This window comes from Ictalurus punctatus, chromosome 23, assembly GCF_001660625.3.
Source record: "Ictalurus punctatus breed USDA103 chromosome 23, Coco_2.0, whole genome shotgun sequence".
NCBI classification, from domain to species: Eukaryota; Metazoa; Chordata; class Actinopteri; order Siluriformes; family Ictaluridae; genus Ictalurus; species Ictalurus punctatus.
In genome coordinates, this window is record NC_030438.2 from 5,371,785 (window position 1) to 5,395,969 (window position 24,185).

Here is a 24,185-nt window from a genome sequence, read left to right on the forward strand (position 1 = left end):
GCTGCCATAGTGAGACCGAACATGGTGCTCATTTAAATTTTTAAATCACAACAAGGTTTTTTTTATATTTTAAAAATCTATATTTTTTAGATGTGTTAAAAACCTATCATTATCTAATGATCTATAGTAAAAGTGTTTTAACTATACCCTAACCCTGAGTATACTATACCCTAACTATACCCTAACCCTGAGTGTTTGAGAGTTCTCTATGAATACTACAGTAAATTAAACGTAGAGCCATATATGGCAGAACAGTTTGGCAGTACAATTGGTGGCTTGTATTGTACACTGTGTGTGTCAATATTTTATGTTTTAAAGATCAAAACAAACAAAAACGTAATGATTGATTGTCTACACGTCTTATATAATGTAAACACACATGAGATGAAGAATACATTTGTTTTGTTGGCTTGGAATAAGACAGTTTATTATAAATCTTTACACTGGCTCCACATGTTTGGAACACGTGGCCACAACGTTCTGACATTTGTTTTTTGAACGCCTGAAAAATGGGGCTACGGCGTACACAGTTACAGCACTCCGGCGTCTCAAGTTAGCCAAAAAGAACAGCGCTTTTTGGGTGCCTGGCATGACACTGTGGAGCTACACTCTGAACACAAAAGAAGAGCTAATTACAGTGCTCAAGTCCTATCAAATAGTTACCATAATAACCCTTACCTTGGCATGTAGAAACAGGACGTAATAGAACAAGTTGAACCAATTACGTTAGTGTTCGTGCAGCTTTGATACACAGTGTGTCCAAGAGTTCGGTTCAAGAGGACCAGGGATCATTTTTCTGAACCAGTCACGGGCTCGGAAACAGTTGGAGTTCACCAAGCATTACAGGCTGGAGTTTGTACGAAGGCCAAGAGAGTATAATTGACAATGCTCTCTTGGTGGTAGGCATAGCCTTCGTCGATCGACTGTAGATCTGAGCGACACTAACTAGTCCCAGGAGCTTGTGAGGTCATGTGTTCTGCAGAGGTCAGTTAGGGTCTCCTCCAAGCATGTGCAGCTGTTCTGTCGTGTTGCATGAGTGATAGTTTGGCTGTCTGGCTTTCCCTTGTTGTGTGATCGGAAAGAGCTAGTTACCCTTCTCAAAAAAATAATGACACATATGTATACGGGGCAGTGGTAGCTCAGTGGTTAAGATGTTGGACTATTGATTGGATGGTTGTGAGTTCAAATCCCAACATTGCCACTGCTGGGCCCTTGTGCAAGGCCCTTAACTCTCAACTGCTCAATTGTATAAATGTGAAGAATGCAAGTCACTCTGGATGTGGGTATCTGCCAAATGCAGTAAATGTAAATATATGTGTTCCTACAGTAAACTATCTCTCTCTCTCTCTCTCTTGCTCCCCCCAGTGAATTCCCACTCTTCTTTCTTTTAAACATCGTCTTCACTGACATTCATGACTTGTTTTTTTTTCTCGGTCTTTCGCCTCCTCTTTGACATTCAGTCTTTGGGCCAGTGACTGTCACTATGCGTTTGTCATCGCTGATCATTCCTTTCACTGGTCTTCACTTGTTTACAGCATTATATTATCTTGCTGCATTTCATCCCTCATTCTGTGACTATAGGAAGACCGAATTGTGTCAAAACGCCTCCTAAAGCATAGCAGTGTGCTGATTTTACATTCAACATGTGAAACTTTAGCAGGCCACTTTGAAAAAGCATTAAATGACTGTAGGGAGAGAAATGAAGATGAAGTGGGTGGTGAACAAAGCTGTTTATTAGAGTGCACTGCACAATATCACGCATATGCTTTCATTCAGCTTTTATGCATTATTTTGAACGCTATCAGGTTGTGTCCTTCTAACTTTGAAACACGTTGGATACAGCTGCATTTTATTGCGCCACATAAAGATACTACAGATTAAATGCAAAGGTGTTTTCAGTGCCGTATGCTGAAGCCTTACAGTATATTCTCCTGTTGTTTCTCACACAGAGCAGTGCAATCCAGATGTGTGACGTGGTAAAGGAAATCAAGTTGGAGCAGGAGCAATGTGAAAACCGAACTGCTGCCAATATAACTTCAGGTAAAGTTTATAAAACCTGGGATGCTGAAGGTCATCCTAGTCGATAGCTTTACGTTTTCAACATTGTAATAGTCTGTGGGCATTTTCCTTTCAAGCCTCTGACGCAGTGCCCGATGGTGAATGAAAAGCTTTTTTTCCCCACCCTTTCCTGCACAAAGCCAGCTTCAAGGGCTTCTGAAAGTTCATACCAATGGTTATCTAGAACTTTCTTTGAGCTCTGAAATGATTTGTCCTCCTGTGACTCATTCTTTGCTATGACAAACCAGTGTGAATTCCATTTCTCTGAAGTGAAAGTCATGTTCGCATTGTAGGAAGATAACAAGAGGAGTAGGAGGACTCAAAGTCCACACTCATCCCACTGAGTGGTTTGAAGAGATAGCTATGTATTTCCGGTTCTGTAACAGACTGCCTTGAGACTCGCAGGAGTCATCACAAAAGAGTATACCTTCCTGCAAGGCACACTTCCAAAGTAATGTTTGCTGTGCACTGGTAGGAAATACCAGATTTTCACCCTCAGTTGTAGAAATGACCCTTTTACTACAATTGCACTATAAGCTACAGTGCCCTCCACGGATATTGGCACCGTTGATAAATATGAGCAAAGAAGGCTGTGAAAATTTTTTTATTGTTTGACCTTTTGATATTTTGTTAAAAAAAATTCTCAAAAATACTCTGCTCTCATGGATATCAAACAATTGCAAACACAACACAGGTTTATAAAAAAAATCCTTGATAATATAGGTGTGCAACAATTATTGGCTTCCCTAGGAATTCATATGAGAAAAATATATTTGAAGTATATCCCCATGACTAGGAACAGTTTCACGGGGTATAAATATGAGGTAACACATAGGCCAAATTCCCTTAGTCATTCATAACAATGGGTAAGACCAAGGAATATAGCTGCGATGTGCGACAAAAGGTTGTTGAGCTTCACAAAATGGGAAGTGTCTATAAGAATATAGCACAAGCATTGAAAATGCCCATTTCCACAATCAGGGCAATAATTAAGAAGTTCCAGTCAACTGGAAATGTTATGAATCAATCTGGAATTGGACGTGTGTCTATACTGTCTCAACGCACTGTGAAGAGGACGGTTCGAGTGGCCAAAAAATCTCCAAGGATCACAGCTGGAGAATTGCAGAAGTTAGTTGTGTCTTGGGGTCAGAAAGTCTCCAAAACCACAATCCGAAATCACCTACATCACCACAAGTTGTTTGGAAGGGTTTCAAGAAAATAGCCTACGGGTTATACGGTCAGATGAAACCAAAATAGAGCTTTTTGGGAGTAAACACCAGAGGTGGTTTTGGCACACACAGAGAGGTAGCCATATGGAAAAGTACGTCATGCCCACGGTTAAATTTGGTGGAGGCTCTTTAATGTTTTGGGTCTGTTTTTCTGCCAGAGGAACTGGATGTTTTGTTAAGATACATGGCATCATGGACTCCATCAAATATCAACAGATATTAAATGAATATCTGACTGCCTCTGCCAGAAAGATTGAAATGGGACATGGTTGGATCTTCCAGCAGGACAATGATCCAAAACATACATCAAAATCAACACAAAAATGCTTCACTGACCACAAAAAAAAGGTCCTGCCAGGACCATCCCAGTCCCCTGACCTGAAACCCATAGAAAACCTGTGTGGTGAACTGAAGAGGAGAGTCCACCAGCGTGGACCTCGAAATTTGAAGGATCTGGAGAGATTCTGTATGGAGGAACGGTCTCAGATCCCTCGCCATGTATTCGCCAACCTCATCAGGCATTATAGGAGAAGACTCAGAGCTGTAATCTTGGCAAAGGGAGGTAGAGTGTATTTTTGTGAATTTTTGGAAAAAAACATCAAAAGGTTAAACAATAAAGACAGTTTTTCCACAACCTTCTTTGCTCATATTCACCAAGGGTGCCAATATTAGTGGAGGGCAATGTATATTTGGTTGTTAATTGTCTACACAGCACAATATTAACATGTCATAGAAGACGACCACAAAAAAGTCTTTAATATTTTATTTCATTTCTGTTTCTAATGTTATTATTACTGTGCCGGTATACAGCGCAGGCTAAAGGTCTACATTAAGACTTAACTAAATGTAGAATATTCACAATAAGGTTTTAAAAATGAGATAAGACAGAAAGAAAAATATCTAATGGAGCAATATGGACAAAAAACAACAACAAAAAAAACCCAACAGGTTATAATGGTGTTCCTTTATACCTGTTCCTGTTTTTACCATATGATGACCTAGTCTAAAGATATCACAGAAAATTACAGGAAAAAAATATTACAAAATCTTTACCACCTGCACTGTATGATTTAGGATTTTTAGGAGTCCTAAATTGAGGGGTTTTGAGATGTTAGGGAAGTCACAGCCAGATGCGAATATATGAGAACCACTGGAGTAAGGACTTTATTGGGGATAAATTTAAAAAAAAAAAAAAAAAAAAACCTCATAAATGCGGTGTCAATGGTGAGATAACTGTCCGATCAAACATGATGTAAGACTACCTGAGGTAGTTGTAAAATTAAATGTGACCAGACAGTTCACTTTGTTGTTTGAATTTCAAACTGTTAGTAGAAGAGGCTTTGGAGTAGTGCATATCAACAAAATACTTTAAAAAAATAAAATAAATAAAATATTTAAGTGATAATCACATCTATTGTATAGGGACATTTTTTTTAACAGCTGGAGACATATCAATATCTTTTATCAGTTAGGTCTTGTATAAGTAAATGAAGTCATGTGAAACACCTGTTCCTCTTCATCGTGTGTGTTATGCTGGAAAAACAGCAGTGAAATGCACATTCGAGACATTAAGATGCGTTGTAATTGAGTGGTAAATCCTCCTTCTGTTGCCAGGCTGCAAAGGAATGTGGGACAGAATCGCCTGCTGGCCGACAGCCAAAGTCGGAGAACTGGTGGTAATTCCATGTCCAAACTACTTCAGGTATCTCAGCGAGCAGCACAATGGAGGTGAGGCACGAAAGGATTTCATGACGAACTGAATGCCATTGGGGTGGACTTCAAACTAAAATGAAAATATGAACAGTTTGTTCCACTGGGTTTTAGAACAGTCCTTTCAGGTGACAGAACTGCGTCTGAGAACAAAGTTTAGACTCGTAGGAATGTGTTTTTTCTAAATCCAGTTTGAGATTCCACACGTGGTTTATTATATAACAAACATTTAAAAGAGGCTGTTTTGTCAGCTGAGCTCTAATGACTGCTGGCAGATATTGGCGTGGCAAGAAATCTCCGTAATGCCATGTGGGGATTTCAAGTCGAATTGTTTCTGTTAGCTATTAGCTATTGCAGTGTTTTTATACCTCAAACCTGAAGCTAACCGTTTACTGTAATGGGGTTTTGGGTCTGAAAATGGACTGCAAATCTAACATTAGCTTGCTATCAACATACACACTCCCATCAAATGGAAAATGGAAGATCAGCGATATGTATTTGATGCTCTTGTAACCATTAGCGTTTTGTATCAGGCTTGAGAGTAGAAGATTTTTGAGATTATTTGTAAGATCGTGTTAAAATTCAGATCACAGACCTGTTCAGTTCCTCAGAGTTTCATTTCTTGTTTATGTCATGAGGCCGTGTAAAAGGGATGATGTAAACAGAAAGTCGACAAGAGGGCTATTTACTGTAATAGCCTTAACCAGATGGAGTTTTTATGCATTAGAAAAATCCGGGTTTGTAAACATATGAGTGAACTGAGTATGCGTTTTGATTCTTTTCATTTTTTTTTTTTTTTGCCTTGTTGGTTCTCTCAATCCCCATGACTTATTACAGTACGAAAAGCTGTAGTGAAACGCTTTTTCGATGCACCAGAAAGAGGTCAGTACTGTAGGTGAATTCAGAAAGTTAATTCACAAGAACCTCATACTGTTTCTTTGGTCATTTGTCTTTCATGAAAAGTTCATGATTCCTAAAAGAACGCTCGTATAGAGGAATACGTCGAGATGAGCATCTGGTACAGGGAATGACGCATATCCATAGCATACTGGCACTCGGAGAAAGTGCTACGCTGAGTACTGAAGCGCTGAGTTTAAGAGGACAGACAAATTACACAGTGGAGCTGAAAGTGGGCTATGGTTGTACCATGTCCATGTGAAGAGTGAAATTAGTGTTAATGTCTGACATGGGAAAGTGTACGGAGGCGGTGGGAGGGAAATCATTTTTCTTTACCTTTATGATCAGGTATCCTGGGGAAGGTTGCCATCTGGTGGACCTGCTTCTTCTTATGGTTTTCATAGTATACAAGCCGTCCTTGGCAACGTTGGATTTTAAGTCCAATTTTCCTGCTTATTGTTGTTGTTAATTTCATATGTACTATTTCGTATGTACTATCCAAAAGTCTCCTCTTTAGTTAGTATTTGGAAAAATCTGAATTCTGAAATGTCGATGTTAAGTATCTTGAATGTTCACTGTTCTTGATTCTGCACTATTTCTAGTCTGCTATTTAAATCGAAGCAAATTCATGCTCTTGACCATGTTTGTACTGAAAGTCAGATTTTCCTCAGTTGAAGCTCGTGTTCAGACGACACTCCAGTGGATTTGATTTGAATCATCGCAAAATAACACAAATCTTCAGGTTTTGCACAAACTTCTGCCCGAGTGGCGTTAAAGCGAGAAGGGGCGTACCAAATAATAAGAAATTCTGAAATTCGTCTAAACATTTCTAAGATTGTATTTTTCTCTCAGGTTATTGTCGATAATATCATTTGCAATGAAACATTTTGTAAATTTAATGTAGAAGCATTTTCACTAGTGCTCTCGGATTTTTAGACCACACGGTATTCAATTTTCCGCGCATTACTGAAGAAATGTCAAATTTGCTGAGTAAAGATCTTGTTTATAAGAGACTAACTAGCTAAATAAATGTAAACTGTAGGAATTCACTTACCTGCATTATCTTACAAACAATGTGTGTGTGTGTGTGTGTGTGTGTGTGCCTTGACGGTGCTTGCTGTGTTTCTTTGTGTTTGTTATTTCTGAGCTGGCATTATCTACCACGTCACTAGCGTCTCATCGCTCTTCTTTAGACAGAAATCCATCCACATTCAGGACCGCCTGTGTGGCACGTCTTTATTGGAGTGTGACTCAGAAGACATCCTGCTGGGTTTTGATTACAGTGCGTTCAGCCACTGATGGACAGATCAGTGATTCATCACCCGTTCCTCTCAGGTTGTGTGAATAGCGTGATTTCTAAAAGAGCAGGAATGTGATAGCAATACAGAACCGCTGTTTATTTCAGCGCTGAGCAGCACTTAAGGAACGCAGCAATTCGACGTGCCATTTTTTTTTCTTTCGCAAATCAAAACAAGACTATAAAAGCGTAGAAATGGAGTGGTGCTTATTTAAAGTAGTGTTTATTTTCCTAGTAATGGTATACATCTACAGTAAATAGTTCTGCGTTCTGGGAGAAACCGCAGAGATTTTCCACAAACTTGGGATACAGTCGCTGAAATACAAAACCGTAGCCTGTAGAAACACAAGCGAAGGTCAAATGATTTAACTTTGGGAACATTGTGACATGCGATTTTAATCCATCACACGATCTATTCATGTTGGACGATTTACCACAGGCTCGTAATTCATATAGTACCTTGCAATGGCCGTGTAGCTAAAACCAAGCTGTTGTCGAGATGACTGAGAAAGACACACTTCTCACTGGCTCTGTTTAGTCTGCGGCTCTGACAGCTGGAGCCCCAGCTGTGCTGTTTGTGGAAGCCTCGGTACAGTTTATAGACGGACTCTAAAGAGCATCCGAGCAGCTGTGTCACTGTCTGCTATGGAATTGCAACATCTCAGACTGGTAGACATTACAGCCGTTACTGTCCTGTAGGTTTATTCTACTAAAACTGCAGTAAATTGCTCTCGTCCTTCACTTTTTGTACTATTAACCCCGAGGTTTCCAAACTACAGTAGGGGTCGTGACCCCACGTGGGGGTCAGTTGATTTACGAATGGGGTCGTGAGAGAAATTCACATTCTCTCTTTGTTTTTATACATTTATTTGACAAATTAATATTAGATATATCGCTCGAACTATGAAAACAGATTTTGTCATTTTTGGAACGTCGCATTCATTCATGCCGCACTTTAAACAAAGCGCGTACGTGCTATTCTAATCTTTTTCACGCAGCAGGACAGGAATTCAGTGATGAAAAGGACACATTTTCCTGTCCAACAACCTTCAGTAAACACACTAGTGTTGCAACATTGCTGAGTACTACCACACTTCCTCGCTATCACACAGAATTAAAAAAAAAAAACCCCTCTCATCTAGCCTTCAAACTCACCGGGAAGGTCTGTTTTGCGTACAAGTCTTCTGGATTTTCTAGACTGGTAAATACTTTTGAATTTAAGGTCAGACTTTTGAATTTGAGCATGCGCATGACACAGCGGAAAGCACAATCAAGCCCGTGGCGAAAAGTTTTAAAGCGAAACGGATTAAAGCGGATTTGATGTCGCCGTGCATGAAATTGCTAAACATCATACTGTTCGACTTGGAAACCAAACAGAGACGTAAGCTTTGGCTATGACGTCCCAACTATAGTAGATGTGGCTTTTTAAACCTCTGGGTGTATATAAGATTGGCAGGCTCATGTACAAACTAGGCTTCGCTACATCGTGTCAGGCCGTATCACACCACCCAGGTGTGGATTATGTATATTTTGAAGTTGGATGTGACAGCGGAAAGAGACGCACCCTTTTCAGCCTTTTTGAAAAGCGTCAAGACATGCAAGTTCACCCTTACAACTAGACTGGTAAGCTAATGCTAGGAATATTCCTGTGGTTTTTAGTCACTTAGGTTTCCCATACCGTTCCTAACATAATAAAATGTTCAAATGTTGCAGTACTAGTATTCCTAAATTGTATATATGGAATTTAGGGTGGTCAAAGCTTGGGTCGCTTTTGAGGTCGTTTGCACCAAACACTTTGGGAATCGCTCTCTATGAACTTTTTGTGTATTGTCTTGTGAAGCAACGATATTTGTGACAATATATATGACATGACAGAATAAAAGTTGATTTGACTTACTGAGCATTAATATGAAGAAGCCATGTGACCTTGGTGCAGAAATGGTCAAATAGAAAGCATTTATTTCAGTACATACATCCAAAGCAGTACATCCTCGATCTCTGCCAATGAAGAGCATTGATGTAATGCTGAAATAAACATCCATTAACAGGTGCCAACGATCACTGATGAGCCATTAATGTATTAGAGTTCCAACAAAATCACCTGCTCTTAAAAATAAAATAATCCAATTAGCCCTGCCTGTTAAATTCACTGTGTGAATGAAACACCATGAAAATGGCTTCCATCATCCGGTAACTGATACGAACGTGACATTTAAATTTGTACATTTAAAGTTATTGTGATCGCTAATTATAGACTATCAGGATTCAATTAATATATTAATTCTTAAAAATGATTAACATATAATAGTCCAGACTGTAATTATGTCAAAATCATGGAAAATACCGGGAGGAATATAAGCATCTGTGGTACATCTGTGTATTTGAGGCTTCTGAGTGGCACAACAGAAAAGCGCTCACCCTATTCGACCTTGTAATTTCCCGACAATGTGTCAGTCATCCGTAGCTAGGAGACAGGAGAACAAACCCGGCCATGCGCTCCAACCCCCCCCGTCAATGACAGCGACACTAGCCAACCGTGAACATTTGCCCGCTCATGTATGTTCAAAAGGAGAAATAATGATGAGTCTAATATGGAAATAGTCATTCTAATTGACACTCAGTGACCTGACCTTGTATAAAAACAAAACAGTTGTTAGTTAACATCACAGATTATCCACAGTCAGTGGATTAAAAAAAAAAGAGAGAGAGATCCCAGTGTTGCATGTCATTATTAATCTATTACCATAATCAGTATTAGGCTGGTGCAATCCTAATATTGATTTTATGTCCCAATTTCCACTTTGTCTCAGGATCTTTTTATTAAGATTGATTTGTAATATATGTGGTCAGAGAGGAAAAAAATATTGTTGAAATGTCATTCTGTCTTGTTAAGGATCAGTGATCGTGTTTAAGAGTCATTTAAGAGTAGACCGAGCCAGTGTACTGAATCATAAATGACGGATTGACGGAAGTGACAGATACGTGATAAATTCAGTGCAGTGTGTGTGAGGTCCTTCTCTTTAGGTTGAAAAGTCGTTGGTGACTTGCGGGATTTGAAGTGTGGTAAAGACGAAGGGAGCGAAGGGATGACTCACCCGTTAATCAGAGCCGTGAACTTCCTTCAGGGTGAACCGTGTCCTTAACGGTTTGAAAAGCAAAGCAAGCGCTTGACTGAGGAGGAGAATTTCAAGTGCTTTATAGAGTTTGTTGAATTGATTTTAGAGTGTCAGTGAAACTGAGTGATAACACATCACTCAGCACTTAATAAAAGGTCAGAGTGTGTCTGGTGTTTAAAAAGAAGGTACATTTATTGTTGTCATATGGTGAAGTGGTATTCCACATGATTAGGGATTCAGGGTTTAATATAAACTTAATAAAGCATAATGAGGTGTGCTGTTATAGGGGAATAATCAAATCCAGTGAACTACCTAGCTCTATTTTGTGTAATAAACAGTACTGTGTTTCAGCAAATCGGATTTAGGCTGCAGCATGTTGTATTTGAAAACAGTAATTCTACCACAGAGTGTTCGATTCTGATTGGTCAGTAGGTGTGCATGATTTTCGTATAACAGCACGGCTCAGACAGTAATTCCAGTTGTAACATGAACGACAGGTTAATATTAACGTTCTAATACATTATTGTTTCCATAGTAACAGCTAGTGTTGCGTCCGAGTCCACATTTGTCGAGTTCGAGTCGAGATCTACCCTGGTGAAAAAAAAAAAAAAATACTTTACTGTATTTCAAATATATTTGCTTTTTCAATAGTACATTGCAGATATTCTAACAAAGAATTTTATCATCTTTAAATATATAAAAAGTATATTAACATCATGTTTTTATCTATTTTCACTTTTAACACACTTTCAAATAATTGTAATGTAGCATATTTTCTAAAAAATATACTTAAAGTGAAAGTTCCGTGTAATTTTTCAAGTGTACTTATTTGGACTTTATTTTTTAAATATATTTTAGGTATATTTTAAACTATATGCTCAAAATGATCACTATAACAATGCACTAAAGGCATATTTAATATCCGGAAGTTGTAATATATTTTAAGTTAAATTTGATTGTAATTTTTAAGTTTACTAAAATTCATGCTTGGAATTCACTTCTTGGACATTTCTTTCAGAAAGTGTTGCAGTGTATGACTAATGCGTTAAAAGCCCATTTTTTAAACATATTTTTAGATAACGTGTACGCAATGTACAAATGGCTACACTTATAATTGTGATTGAAGTGTAAGTATGTTCAATAGGTTTTTATACTGGCACAGAAGTATCATGTTACAGTCGTACAAATCCATGCTAAACAATTCAGCAACAGCACACTTAAAAACTACAGGTACACGCAAGAAAATGTGAGTGTTCTACTGAACAGAAAGTGGCAGCTAATAGATTGTAATTTCACAAGTGACAGTTCAACCACAGTACAGCAGACAAGTAAACACTGGTTATAGTCCTTAACCGATCGAGTCCGAGTACAAAAGGGGCAGAGTCGGACTCAAGTCCGAGTCCTTAATGGCCGAGTCCGAGTCGAGTCCAGAAAGTAATTAAATTGAAATAAGATTTGAAATTGCAATTGTAAACTCAACACTGAGCTGTTAAATGAACATTTTAACCTTCACAAACCAATGGGAACATAAAAGTAACACAAAAATATCCCACTATTACATCTTCCGTTGGCATTTAATATTTTATTTCATGTCATCAGCACCTCAACTAGTTTCCTATCAAACAATGGTTTCAAAGAAAAAAAAGGGATATAGAGGTATATGTAGAATTTTTTATATATTACAAGTGTATGAAAATATAAATTAATCTGTTTTGTTATTGTATCACACTATATGGTGTCCTCCAGTTCGAGTTGACATTTCAATGATTTGATGCGTCTCCCCTGCAGTTATATAGGCAGAGCGAGAGAGAGAGAGAGAGAGAGAGAGAGAGAGAGAGAGAGAGAGAGAGAGAGAGAGAGAGAGAGAGAGAGAGTACAGAGTAGCATTACATTTAAAAGCAGGTCATAACAACAAGCTTCATGCTTTATTTCTGCTTTTAATCTGTCTATGAATCACAACAACAAACTCATTTCTGAACACAGTTCTGTTCTTGTAACTAAATTTTAATTCCTAAAATGAAAAATCAAAAAATCCCTATCAGCAGGGTTTATGATATTTACTACTTTAAGAAGTACATTTCATATTTTGCGAGAAATTTAAGACTGGAATCACCAGATGGTAATGTTTATGGCTGGGTGATATGACTGCAATCTTATTTCATGATAACGATACGCGTACGATACGCGTCAGGTAGGTCTATCAGTAGTATTCGAGTAAGAAATACTACAGAAATTTAATAACACAATTAAATGTAAAATAAAATAGACATTATTTTAAAAAATAGAATAAAATAGGATAGAAATGTTATTAAATGTACTGAAGTTAATCAGTCAAATGAGCGAGTGAGGGATTTTCTCTTTGTTTCTCGATTAAAAATGAAATGACGCACTTATATAGCACTTTTATCCAAAGTGCTTTACACTGTGTCTCATTCACCCATTCACACACACACACCAACGGTAGCCGAGCTGCCATGCAAGGCGCTAACTTGCAATCGGGAGCATATCGGGGTTCAGTGTCTTCCCCAAGGACACTTCGGTATGTGGAGTCACGTGGGCCGGGAATCGAACCGCCAACCGTACGATTAGTGAACAACCCGCTCTACCACCTGACCCACAGCCAGCCCGTTAACATTAATGACACTGACAGCAGCAGGTTTATTAGATTTCCGTCACTTTACGACTTAATGCACAGATCCAATATAATGTATTGACACACCGACGATATTTCCCCCAACGCTTTACATTCACTTAAGACATAACCCACTGTGTTTGCATGAATACTCGGCAGACCTGCTTTTCGACATGATGTGCGTGTATTTATTTGACCGTCCACGCGTAATAAGCCGCTAAAGAGAACTCAATTCGGTACTCGCACGCTCAGGCAAGTCAGGCAGGGAGACATTAATGACTTTCTTATTAATTAATTTCTTAATTTTAAGTTGCTTATTTTTTGACTTTCTTTTCATGTTGCACATGACGCGGATTCGACTGTAGTCGGAAAAATTTCCAAAAGGTCCAAAAGAGATCAAGTACCCCAACTCTAGTAACAGCTCACACACAAGGACGCGGCATATAATCTAAGACTAAAAATAAACTGATAAATAAAACATGTTGCTGTTTAACAAAGTAAAATATATCATTATTGATGCGGTGATGTTTTTATTAGGAGACATTTATTTAACATTTATGGAAGGAGTCTCGAGTGTAAGCACTTTGTAACCGGTGAGGTTTCCCAGCACTGGAAAGTCTTGAGGACGGAGGAGTTTCCTTTCTGGGTTCTCGGTAAAATGACAGGGAGGGAGGGAGGGAGGGAGAGAGAGAGAGAGAGAGAGAGAGACGTGAGAGACGGTTTATCGCAGCTCTAAAGTAGGTGAGAACAGGAAATAAAAATCATGGTGTTGTTCATTAATAAAAGAAACATTGTAATCGTTGGCAAATCGCTTATCAGTCACATCATTATCATTCCTTAAGTAACAGCGAAGATCTTTTCTGATATTTCCGATAGCATCTTACACAGTATGTCTCAGTTAATTCTCACTGCTCTGATTAATGATGCGCAGTGTTCCATTAGCTCATTCATTCAGCAGTGTACAGATCTGCACTCATGTTCAGCTGTCAGAATGTTATTGCTAAATAATTATCACTTAAGTGTGAATAAAATAGATCCGAGCCTACAATTCAAACGTAGCACCAATGCAGATGCTTGAACGAAATAGGTATGCTTGCGCACATATGCAAAAAAAAGTCTTTGTTTGGTATCGTATTTGAGGAACGCTGGAATTTGGTGCTCGGTTTTTGTTTTTAAAAACATCTGAAAGTCTAATTAGCAGCAAACCACTTTAAATAACGATTCCCTGCGTCATACGTAGCTTATCTGTCGATGGATGGCTGAAGGTTTTGGGTTGTAATAAGCCTGTCATGATTATTCATTTATTTATTGAATTCCTGCTGCTTTTTCGAATGCAGTGCCTGACTCTCTGTGACTAAATTCTACTATGTAATATTTCAGATTGAGAGCAGGCAAAAGTCCACATTCCACACATTCCACACAAGTTTCTATTTTAAAGTTGTTGGTTGTTTTTTTTTTTTTTACTTAAAAAGCTTCCTAGTGCCTTCCTCTGCACTTTGAGAAAGTCATTCTCAATTAGCTTAATCACCATCCACGTGGATCAGACGTGGTGCGTTGGGTGTGTGTGTTTGACTTTGAAGTTTGACTTCTGAAAATCACTGTCTAGTAAAAACACTCATTGCTATAACAAACATGCCAAGGACTTTTTTTTTTAACATAAAAATTTTAGTGGTGAGGCTCAACACAGAGATCATACAACCCCAATTCCGAAAAAGTTGGGACAGTATGGAAAATACAAAAAAAACAAAAAACAATAAAAAGAGTCATTTGAAAACTCAGTGCACCCTGTACTATATTGAAAACACATTATTAACATGTTATTTGATGTTATATTACATTACTTTGTGAATTTCAGTTATTTTTGGAAAATATACACTCCGTAAAAGTTGCGACAGTCGACTGTTTACCACTGTGGGACATCACCTTTTCTTTTAATGACACTTATTAAGCCCCCATTCATCCATTATGTATTTCTTCAGCTGTGCAACTGTACGGGATCTTTGTTGCCTTATTTTACGCTTCATAATGAGTGACACATACTCAATCGGATACAGGTCAGGACTCCAGGCAGGCCATGCTAGCACCTGCACTCCCTGCTTACGCAACCATGGGCTTGTAATCTGGGCAGAATGTGGTTTGGCGTTGTTCTGCTCTAGATGGCAGCGTATGTTGCTGCAAAATGCGTACAAATCTTTCTGCATTAATGCTGCCTCCACAGATGTGCAAGTTACCCATGCCATGGGCACTGGCACACCCCCATACCATGATAGACGCTGGCTTTTGAACCTGACGCTGATAACAGCTTGGATGGTCCTTTTCCTCTTTGGCCCGGAGAACACGACGGCTGTTATGCCCAAAAACTATTTCTATATGTTGACTCGTCGGACCACAAAACACGATTCCACTGTGCTGCTGTCCATCTCAGATGAGACTGAGCCCAGAGAAATCAGCGGCGCTTCTGGACAGTGTTGATGTGTGGCTTCTGTTTTGCATAGTAAAGCCTTAACTTATATCTGTGGATGCAGCGGCGAATGATGTTGTGTGACAAAGGTTTACCAAAGTATTCCAGAGCCCATGTCAGGATATCCATTACAGACCATCCATCCATGACGGTTTTTAAGACATTGACGTCTAGTTAGACGTTGGAGGCCTAGTTAGACGATTGCCTACTTATTTCAACTTGACACATCGCTATTAGTCCTAAATTGCCCCTGTCCCAAATTTTTGGAACATGTTGCATACATCAATTTCAAAATAAGCATTTATTAAAAAAACACAAAACTATGCAGTTGATTAGGTAAAACATCAAATACCTTGTCTTTATACGTTTTTTGTTTAAATACAAGTCAAAGTACATTTACAAATCACTCCTGTTTGTTTTTATTAGCATTTTCCATACTGTCCCAACTTTTTGCAAAGGTGCCTTGGTCAGCTTAAACTTGTAAAAACACCAGAGCACTATTCCTGAAATAACTTGTGGAGATTTCGCTAATTAGTCAAAATGCTCATTACTTTTGAACTTGTAATGATTCCCTAGCAGATGCCGAGTGTTCTTGATGTAACCAATTTATGGTTTGCAAAACAGGCCATTTTGAATCCAATCAAACAAAACCATTTTTGTGTCTTTCCTAGAAACACACAAAAATGTTTGTGAAGATGGTAAACGGAAAGTGAGGCCATATCTCAGCAACGGCTTAACGTATTGCCATCACACTTAGGTTCTCCATGGGAACAAACAGTGATGGTCCCAGTGGCTTATGGTCTCTGTCGCTGAGGGGTGGGGGTCAGAAAGTGCTTGGCCCCTTAATTGCTGTGTCCGTATTCTTTTCCTGCAATAAGTTAATAATTAAAACATGATTAACCAAAAATCATGCCTATTTTGTAGATTTGAATGGACTTTGCACTTTAAATGGCTGTCAGCTGTTTGTTAGTCAGGATTAGTGAATTAAAGGGTCTCTCTGGCTTCGGAGTAAAGAAAGTAAATGGGAATAAAATAAGAAAAAAAGGGATAAAAAAATAAGTGAAGGAAGTATTGTGCATGTAGGATTCATTCACATCTACACTAAATACAGTATCGTTGATAAGCAAACGGTGCACATATTTGTTTGGGTAAACTTAAGGTTTGCTTAATGATGTCGTCTTTGATTTTTCGTTCCCATAAATTATTTATTTTTAATCTTTGATTCAATTCATAATGGTTTAATCATGTGTTAAGACATGTACATGCTTGTCCGTAATCAAGAAAGCACAAATTCTGCCATAACTGCAGATTTGGAATCTTATAAAGGGAGGGCTGGAGGGAGGGATGGAGGGAGAGAGCGAGAGACAGAGAGAGAGAGAGATACTTTGGGATATAGAGCAAAATAAATGATTAAATATTCAAATAATGATGTTTTTGCAGACAGTGTAGATTGGTGGTGATGTCATTTTATTTCAGCTTCTTCTGGGGATATCTGATAGATGACTCATGAGCTGTTCTGATTCATTTTATCCAGATAAAATGTTCATCATGGGGCAAGACTTTTCATTTCTTGTGTAGAGTCCAAAATGAATGTTTCCTGTCTGGAATATGTGCTCAGATTTTCACACTCTCATCACACATGAATCAGTAATCTGGTGTTAATGGATATTCTCCTGCAATAGTGTGTGTGTTTGTGCATGCGTGCGTGTGTGTATGCGTGCATGTTTGCGGGTGTATGTGTGTGTGTGTGTGCATGTGTGCGTTCGTGCGTGCATGTGTGTGTGTGTGTCTGCATGCATGCGTGTGTGTGTGTGTGTGCTTGTGCGTGTGTGTGTGTGTTTCCTGTTTACGGCCACTGACCATGCCTGTTAGTGGGTTTAAAATTAGCCCTGACATTCTAATTAAGCTGTATTTGCCACTATTGACTGCCCAATGCTTTTTGTAGCGTTAATTCCAAGTAGTAAATAAGTTTATCAATAACCAGACTGAACAAAAAACAACAACAACAACAACATTGCAGTGGCTTTCCATTCTGGTAAACTTTTCAATCAACATTGTACAGTAGTTCTGGCTGTAACATGAAGGATAGGTTAATATTAATGTACTCGTTCTAATACGTTATTGTTTCTATAGCAACAGCTCATACACAGGGTTAAAAAAAAAAAGTGTTGTTTAATACAGTAAAACATACAGTGTAATCAATGGTTTAGTGATGTTTTTTTTTTTTTTATTAGGAAACATTTATTTAACATTTATGGAGTCTTGGTTGTAAGTGCTTTGTAACAGTCAAAGTTTCCCAGCTCGGAAACGTCTTCAGGACAGAGAGAAGTTTATGCTTTCCAGTTACTTGGTAAAATGACAGGCTGTGTTTTGAGAGAGTGTGAGAGATAGAGAGAGAGTGTGTGTGTGTGAGAGAGAGAGAGATGGAGGGAGGGAGGGAGGGAGAGGCTGGTGAGGACTATAATGTAAGTGAGAACAGGAATTAACTTGTCTCTCGAACATTCCACAACATTAAATCTAGCTATAACCATTAAAAAGTGCACAGTTTTATACTTTAATAAATTAAGCATTATATTCATTGGCAAAACGCTGTGATGTAAGCACGATAACCCACTCTAGACCCTGCTGTAATATGAAAATAATGCACTCTGTGGGGGTTCACGCTTCACATCGTGCCGCATACACACCCCCCAACGTGCATTATTTTCATATGACAGCATGGTCTGCAGTGGGTTATTCCTTACTTAATTAAAGCAATCAAAAATCATACAGTGCTATTATACAAAGTCTATCTGAGAAAATACACTCCTCACTCTGTGTCACGGAAAGGATGACAGAAGGTCCCCAAGATTAAAGATAAATATGGTTATTTTCTCACGATGAATGCCACTTAATACTAAGATACTGTTAATTACTTATCAGCCTGTCAACGTTTATTCTGAGACTTTTGGCTGTGCTAAAATTGATTGAAGGCTTGTGTTATCTTGTCTGTCAGGACTGACGGTATATTAGTGTAAAGGTACTTTTCCTTTAATGCTTTTATGCTAAAGCGCACAGAATAAAATGCGATGTGCTTTATCAGCCTGTATTTTTTTATCACCCAGTTTTTCATGGCTTGAAGGCTGGACCTTGATTTAACAGCTTAAACTCTCAAGAGCAAACAGGAAATCACTTGGTAATGTGGATGACTTTTCCTGTGTATGACTTTTAAAGTAGTGTGGGTGACTTTAGTTGCCAAATGTGAATATGGGCTGAAGTTTGTAAATCGTACTCCACTGTGCTTAATGTTATAAGATGTAGTATTTCTTTCAAACTCAATCTTGCATGTTTTTGTCATCACCCCCCCCCCCCCCCCCCCCCCCCATTCCCTTGGCAAGACAATCCAGCAAATGATTAACTCTAGTACACATTTGTCATCACAGCTGCATTAAGACTGTCTCTGCTTTTCTTCATTTTTTGGCCCTGGTCAGGAACAATGAAGCAGAGCACACCCAGTTTTAACATTTCCACTGTTACGTAGCTGACATCATTGTAAAAGTACACACAAAACCCTACTTAATTACATTACTGTATATTTGTTTCAAAGAAAACCTAAACAAACTGTTCATTTAAGATATCGCATCGAATATTTGGTCGATAAAACATGATGTAATCCATTTTTAGTAATATCGTCCTGCCATATTTCACACCATGCAGATGGTTCTAGATAAATAACTGTTAGATCCCCTCTTGACGTTCCCTCTTGACTAAACTTCATGTTATTTACTCAAAATGTCAAAATGTTCACTCAGTGTGGAGGTGTGGCTGAAAGTACAGGAAGCTGTGACATGTGATTTAAGTCTGGAGATGAAACAATAAAGCTGTTTCATTATGGCTCATGCAGCCGGATCTTAGATGTAATCTGACTCCTGTTTCACTCTTTGAGTATTATCAGAGGCTGGAGCACAGAGGATGTACTTAAGAGAGGCAAAAGCCAGAAACAGCTTGTAGAATGAAAGAAGTTTGAACCAAGTTCTTTGGACTTATAAGGTTTTTGCATTGCAGTTCATTTTTTTTTTCCAAGTTGTTTTCTTTTTCAATCTCAAGCATCTCTTCAGTCTTGTACTGATCATTAAATCAAATTTGGTTCAGTCGAAAGGAAAAGGTTAGCCCGAAAAGGACCGATTCATTCCAGAAGTGACAAGAGCGGGACTGATTCGTTTCAGAAGTGGACACTGTCCAGAGCAGGACTGATTCAAGTTCATAAGAAAACATTATTGAGGGGCTTATTCAGTTCAGTAGAAGACATTGTCCAGAACAGGACTAACTGATTTTGGTAGGAGACATGATCCAGAACAGGACTTATTCAGTTCAGTAGAAGACATTGTCCAGAAAAGCACTAATTGAGTTTGGTAGGAGACATGATCCAGAACAGGACTGTCTCAATTCAAAAGGAGACATTATGCAGCTAGGGACTGCTTTGATTCAAAAGCCAACATTGTACAGAGCAGGAATGGTACAATTCAAAAGAAGACATTGTAGAGAACTGGACTGATTAAATTCAGAAAAGGACCCTGCACAGTCAAATTATTTTCAGTTGAGGACAACTGATTCAGTTTTGTTGGAGACATTATCCAGAACAGTACTGATTCAGTTCAGAAGAAGACAATATCTAGAACAGGATTGATTCAGTTCTATAGAAGGCACTGTCTAGAACAGGACTAATTTATTTCAGAATAAATTAGGCACCGTCCAGAACAAGACTGATTCAGGTTTATAAGAAAACATTATCAAGGGGCTTATTCAGTTCAGTAGAAGACATTGTCCAGAAAAGCACTAATTGACTTTGGTAGGAAACATTATCCAGAACAGGACTGTCTCAATTCAAAAGACGACACTGTACAGAACAGGACTGATTCAGTTCAGTAAATGACCTTGCACAGAAGTCAGATTTGTTTCGGTTGAGGACAACTGATTCGGTTATGTTGAAAACAGGACTGATTCAGTTCAGAAGAAGACAAAATCTAGAACAGGAACGCTTCAGTTCTATAGAGGAAAATGTCCAGAACCAGAATGATTCAGTTCTGTACAATACATTGTACAGTACAAGACTTAATCAGTTTGGTTGAAGACATTGTCCAGAACAGGACTGATTCAACTCAGTGGAAGAAACTGACACATTGTGTGTGTGTTTAATTTAGAAAACACGCCCGTCTTCATTTTATGAATACACAGAATAAACAATAAATACATTTCTGTTAATGTGTGTGTGTGTGTGTGTGTATATATATATATATATATATATATATATATATATATATATATATGGTCAGTGTTGTTCATGTCCTCCACTCTGTCTCTGTCACTCAGGTAATCTCTCCAAGACTTGCACAGCAGATGGCTGGACTGAAGTGCTCCCCATAATGATTTCTGAGAATTGTGGGTATAATCCTAATGGCACTGTTGATGATGTAAGTCCTAGTGTCTGTCAAAATACAGTTTGTTTGTGTGTGTTTTTTTTTTTTTAATTTTTTTTTAGAAAGTTGACATTGTGCATACATTTAAAAAATATATATTTATAAAATATTCATACTCCTCAGACATTAAATTCACTTTTGCCTCTACGATCTTGAGATATTATGCTGAGAGCCCATGCGCACACACAGCTTGGAACTCATTTCTTTTTCTTTATATTTCATTCCCTCACCGTGGCCTTCACCTCAGCAGCTGAGTTTTAATGTTCTTTCATTCTGACTCAGCAGTTCATCTCCTGCTCTTTAGCCGCCTGTCACTCTCCTGGCACAGAGCAAAGTGACACATTATACTCCATTACACTGAGCACTTGACAACAAAGCATTCTCAAGAAATATTGCCAGGAAATGCCAGGTCCTCAGTGGTGAGCCATCTCCTAGATTCATACAGCTCTGTGATGGAGGTTACAAATGACCATTTTATGCCAAAGCCATTTATATCTTTATACATATTGCTGTATTGACGTTTCCTCTCAACGGTTCAGGAGAAACACAGTTGAGGCTAAATGTTTGCATTACCCATTGATTTTGAACGGGGGGGAAAAAATAAAGTGAACCTGTATTTTGCCATTCATTTATTTAAAATAGTATGTTAAAAATGCATAAATTAAAAAAAAAATTCAATGAAATAAACACAAAGGCAGGTTAAAAGTGAAGTGTAGTCTTGACCCCCTCAGTCTCTAGACTTGATCTAAAATGGTAGATACAGACAGATCACAATGATGATGATCACCTTTATGCTATGATGAACCATTTCTATCTTGGGAGTGGCCTCTTCTAGGATGACTCCGCCCCATCCACAGGACACGAGGGCTCACTGATATTGTTTTTGCCTCTAATTTGTAGCCGTCTATATGTCTAGAACAGTGTGTAGAGGGTTACGAAAGAAACAGACAAGTTATTCACATTCAGAAGGGGGGATGCAAACTTTTAAACCTAACCATTTTGAAATAACATGTTATTTGAACCATAGTATATGAATTGGAAGTTCCATGAGGGAACGGTGCACACACTGTCTGTCAAGTAAGCCGAGCCTTTTCAAAACCTTTACGTTAAATCTTACATTTCCACACAAGACATAGCGGTGAATCATATAGCTGTTCTGCACCCAGGGGAAATAATTACACATGAATTATATTTCGAGATAGGAAAGAAAGATCTTGAGGGAGAAAATATGCTAGGAAGGTGTACTGAATGATGGATGAAGATCATAATGTTATCTCAGGCAACAGCAGGAAAAGGCAGTATTTTTATATGACAGACGAATGTGTTCTGACCCTGCTATTGTCAGTGGAGTTAAGCTCAGCAGCTTTATTTAAACAAATGAATAAATAAATAAATAAACACATCCCTGCTGAACACTGCTAGCTCTTACGCAGAGCTTTTTAAAGAATTCTTCCTGCTCATTTTTATATTTTATTTTGTTTGAGGTTTTTTTTCCGACGGAATGACGTCCGTCGAAGCTTTTCCTGAAGGCTGTGCATAACTTAAATAAAAGAAAGTTATTACTCAGTTATGTGAACAAGCTTAAAAGTAAAAGTGTTTAATTAGTTGAGCCAACCTCATCGACTGATGTCCCTTCTGTGTAATTGTGAGTAATGATGCAGTTATTCAGTGAGTCTGCAGTTTACTTTAGTGGCTAATAATTAAGTGAAGCCTAATACGTTCTTACAAGAACTAGGGCGAAAACTGACAGCAGCATACGATAAGCACGGCGAGATACAATCATTTTTGGTGAACTGATGTTACTTTTGATATTTATACCATGTGAATGTTTAAATGAGATGTAAATATGTTTTGCATGACAATGATATGAAGTCCTTTAGAAAATATGACGTCGGAAAATGAATAAGCCAATGTAGCAGTGTACTGTACATGTCAGAGGTGTACAGTATATCAGGGTTAAAAGAGTTGCAGGATCTAATACCGCCAGTGTCAGTAGTTGCTAAGAGAAACAAGCTAATCAACTAAACACCCATGGGACAGTTGCACCAGCTGGACGTAAAAAAAAGTTGTGTGTAAGGCCTTCAACAACACCCTCTGCTTCATTGACTGCCGCTGTTATGATCTGCCAGACGTCAGTGGCGCCAGTAAATTTAAGCTTGTAACCATAGCAACGTGAAGGGCGTGGCAACTATCACCTTTGTAGAACGTTTCAGCATGGACGTGCATCGTCTACGCCGGGTGTAGCTGCGCCTAGTCGTAGTTTTCGGTCGTAGCTGGACGTAGCTAAGCCCAGCCTTGTGAAAACTACGACTAGGCGCAGCTACGCCCGGCGTAGACGATGCACGTCCATGCCGAAACGTTCTACAACAGAAGCCGAGGGTGTTGTTGAAGCTGAAGAGGACTTAGTTTTTCTTACACATCAAATGCTCAAAATTTCATCAGACACCAGTCATCGAGATTAAAACAAAACAAAAAAAAGGCTTGAAATATTTCACTTTATGTGTAATGAATCTATAATATATGAAAGTTCCACTTTTTGAATTAAATTACGGAAAAAAATGAACTTTTCCACGATATTCTAATTTCTTGAGATGCACCTGCATTCATGAATAAAAACATTACGCCAGCAACCGTTTTTGCATTTAGCTTGACTTTGCTATTAATTTTGCTCATGCTTTTAGACAACAAAAAAAATGTAAAAAAAAAAACTTATGTAACAAAATGAATACATTTTAAACATTTTTCTTGCATTAAAACAGGGACAATTCTTACTGCAATTCTTTTATAGGCTGATGAATCGAATTATATTGCTTCTGATGAGATTAGCCGTCACATCCTCCTATGCGGCTTGTTCTCTGAATTGTTCCACCTCTGCCTCCACTGGTCCCAAATCCTCCATTGGGAGAGGCACTCTCTTGGCTAGGCAAACAGCACAGCTGCTGTACACCTGATGGTACATGCCCTCTCTGGCTCCATCCTGATTTCACTGTGCAAGCAGTGGAATCTAAAAAAAAAAATCATTAGTATGTGTATATGCAGTAGCTATGCATAATAACCAATACTAGTTTAAGTGCAGGCTAAAATGAGCAGGATTAAACATAAGCCACACACACACGACCTCGTCCGTGAGTGCTCACGGTTGTGTTTACGTATCTTACGTCCAGCCTAGTCTTACAACCAGGTGTACGTCCAGCTGGTGCAACCGGCCCACAGAATCCAACTGTACACTGAAAAATAAGTTGGATTGATATGAAATGATTTTCACGGCCTCAAATGGACCTCCAGTCTTTCACTAGGTTGTTGACAAAATCGTATTATCATTTACACTT

The 24,185-nt window shown here is 38.5% G+C and overlaps 1 protein-coding gene across 2 annotated transcripts in view; it reads left to right on the forward strand.

Moving 5' to 3' along the window:
* Nucleotides 1–24,185, forward strand: part of vipr1b (vasoactive intestinal peptide receptor 1b) — a 63,823-nt gene that overhangs the window by 13,122 nt on the left and 26,516 nt on the right. For both annotated transcript variants that reach the window (XR_008393289.1, XM_053674727.1), the window contains exons 2-4: nucleotides 1,950–2,040; nucleotides 4,902–5,015; nucleotides 20,750–20,850. Coding sequence is in view for 1 of the 2 variants with exons in the window: in XM_053674727.1 (XP_053530702.1) it covers nucleotides 1,950–2,040; nucleotides 4,902–5,015; nucleotides 20,750–20,850 (306 nt within the window). In the remaining variant the exon portion in view is untranslated. The remainder of the gene's footprint in view (nucleotides 1–1,949; nucleotides 2,041–4,901; nucleotides 5,016–20,749; nucleotides 20,851–24,185) is intronic.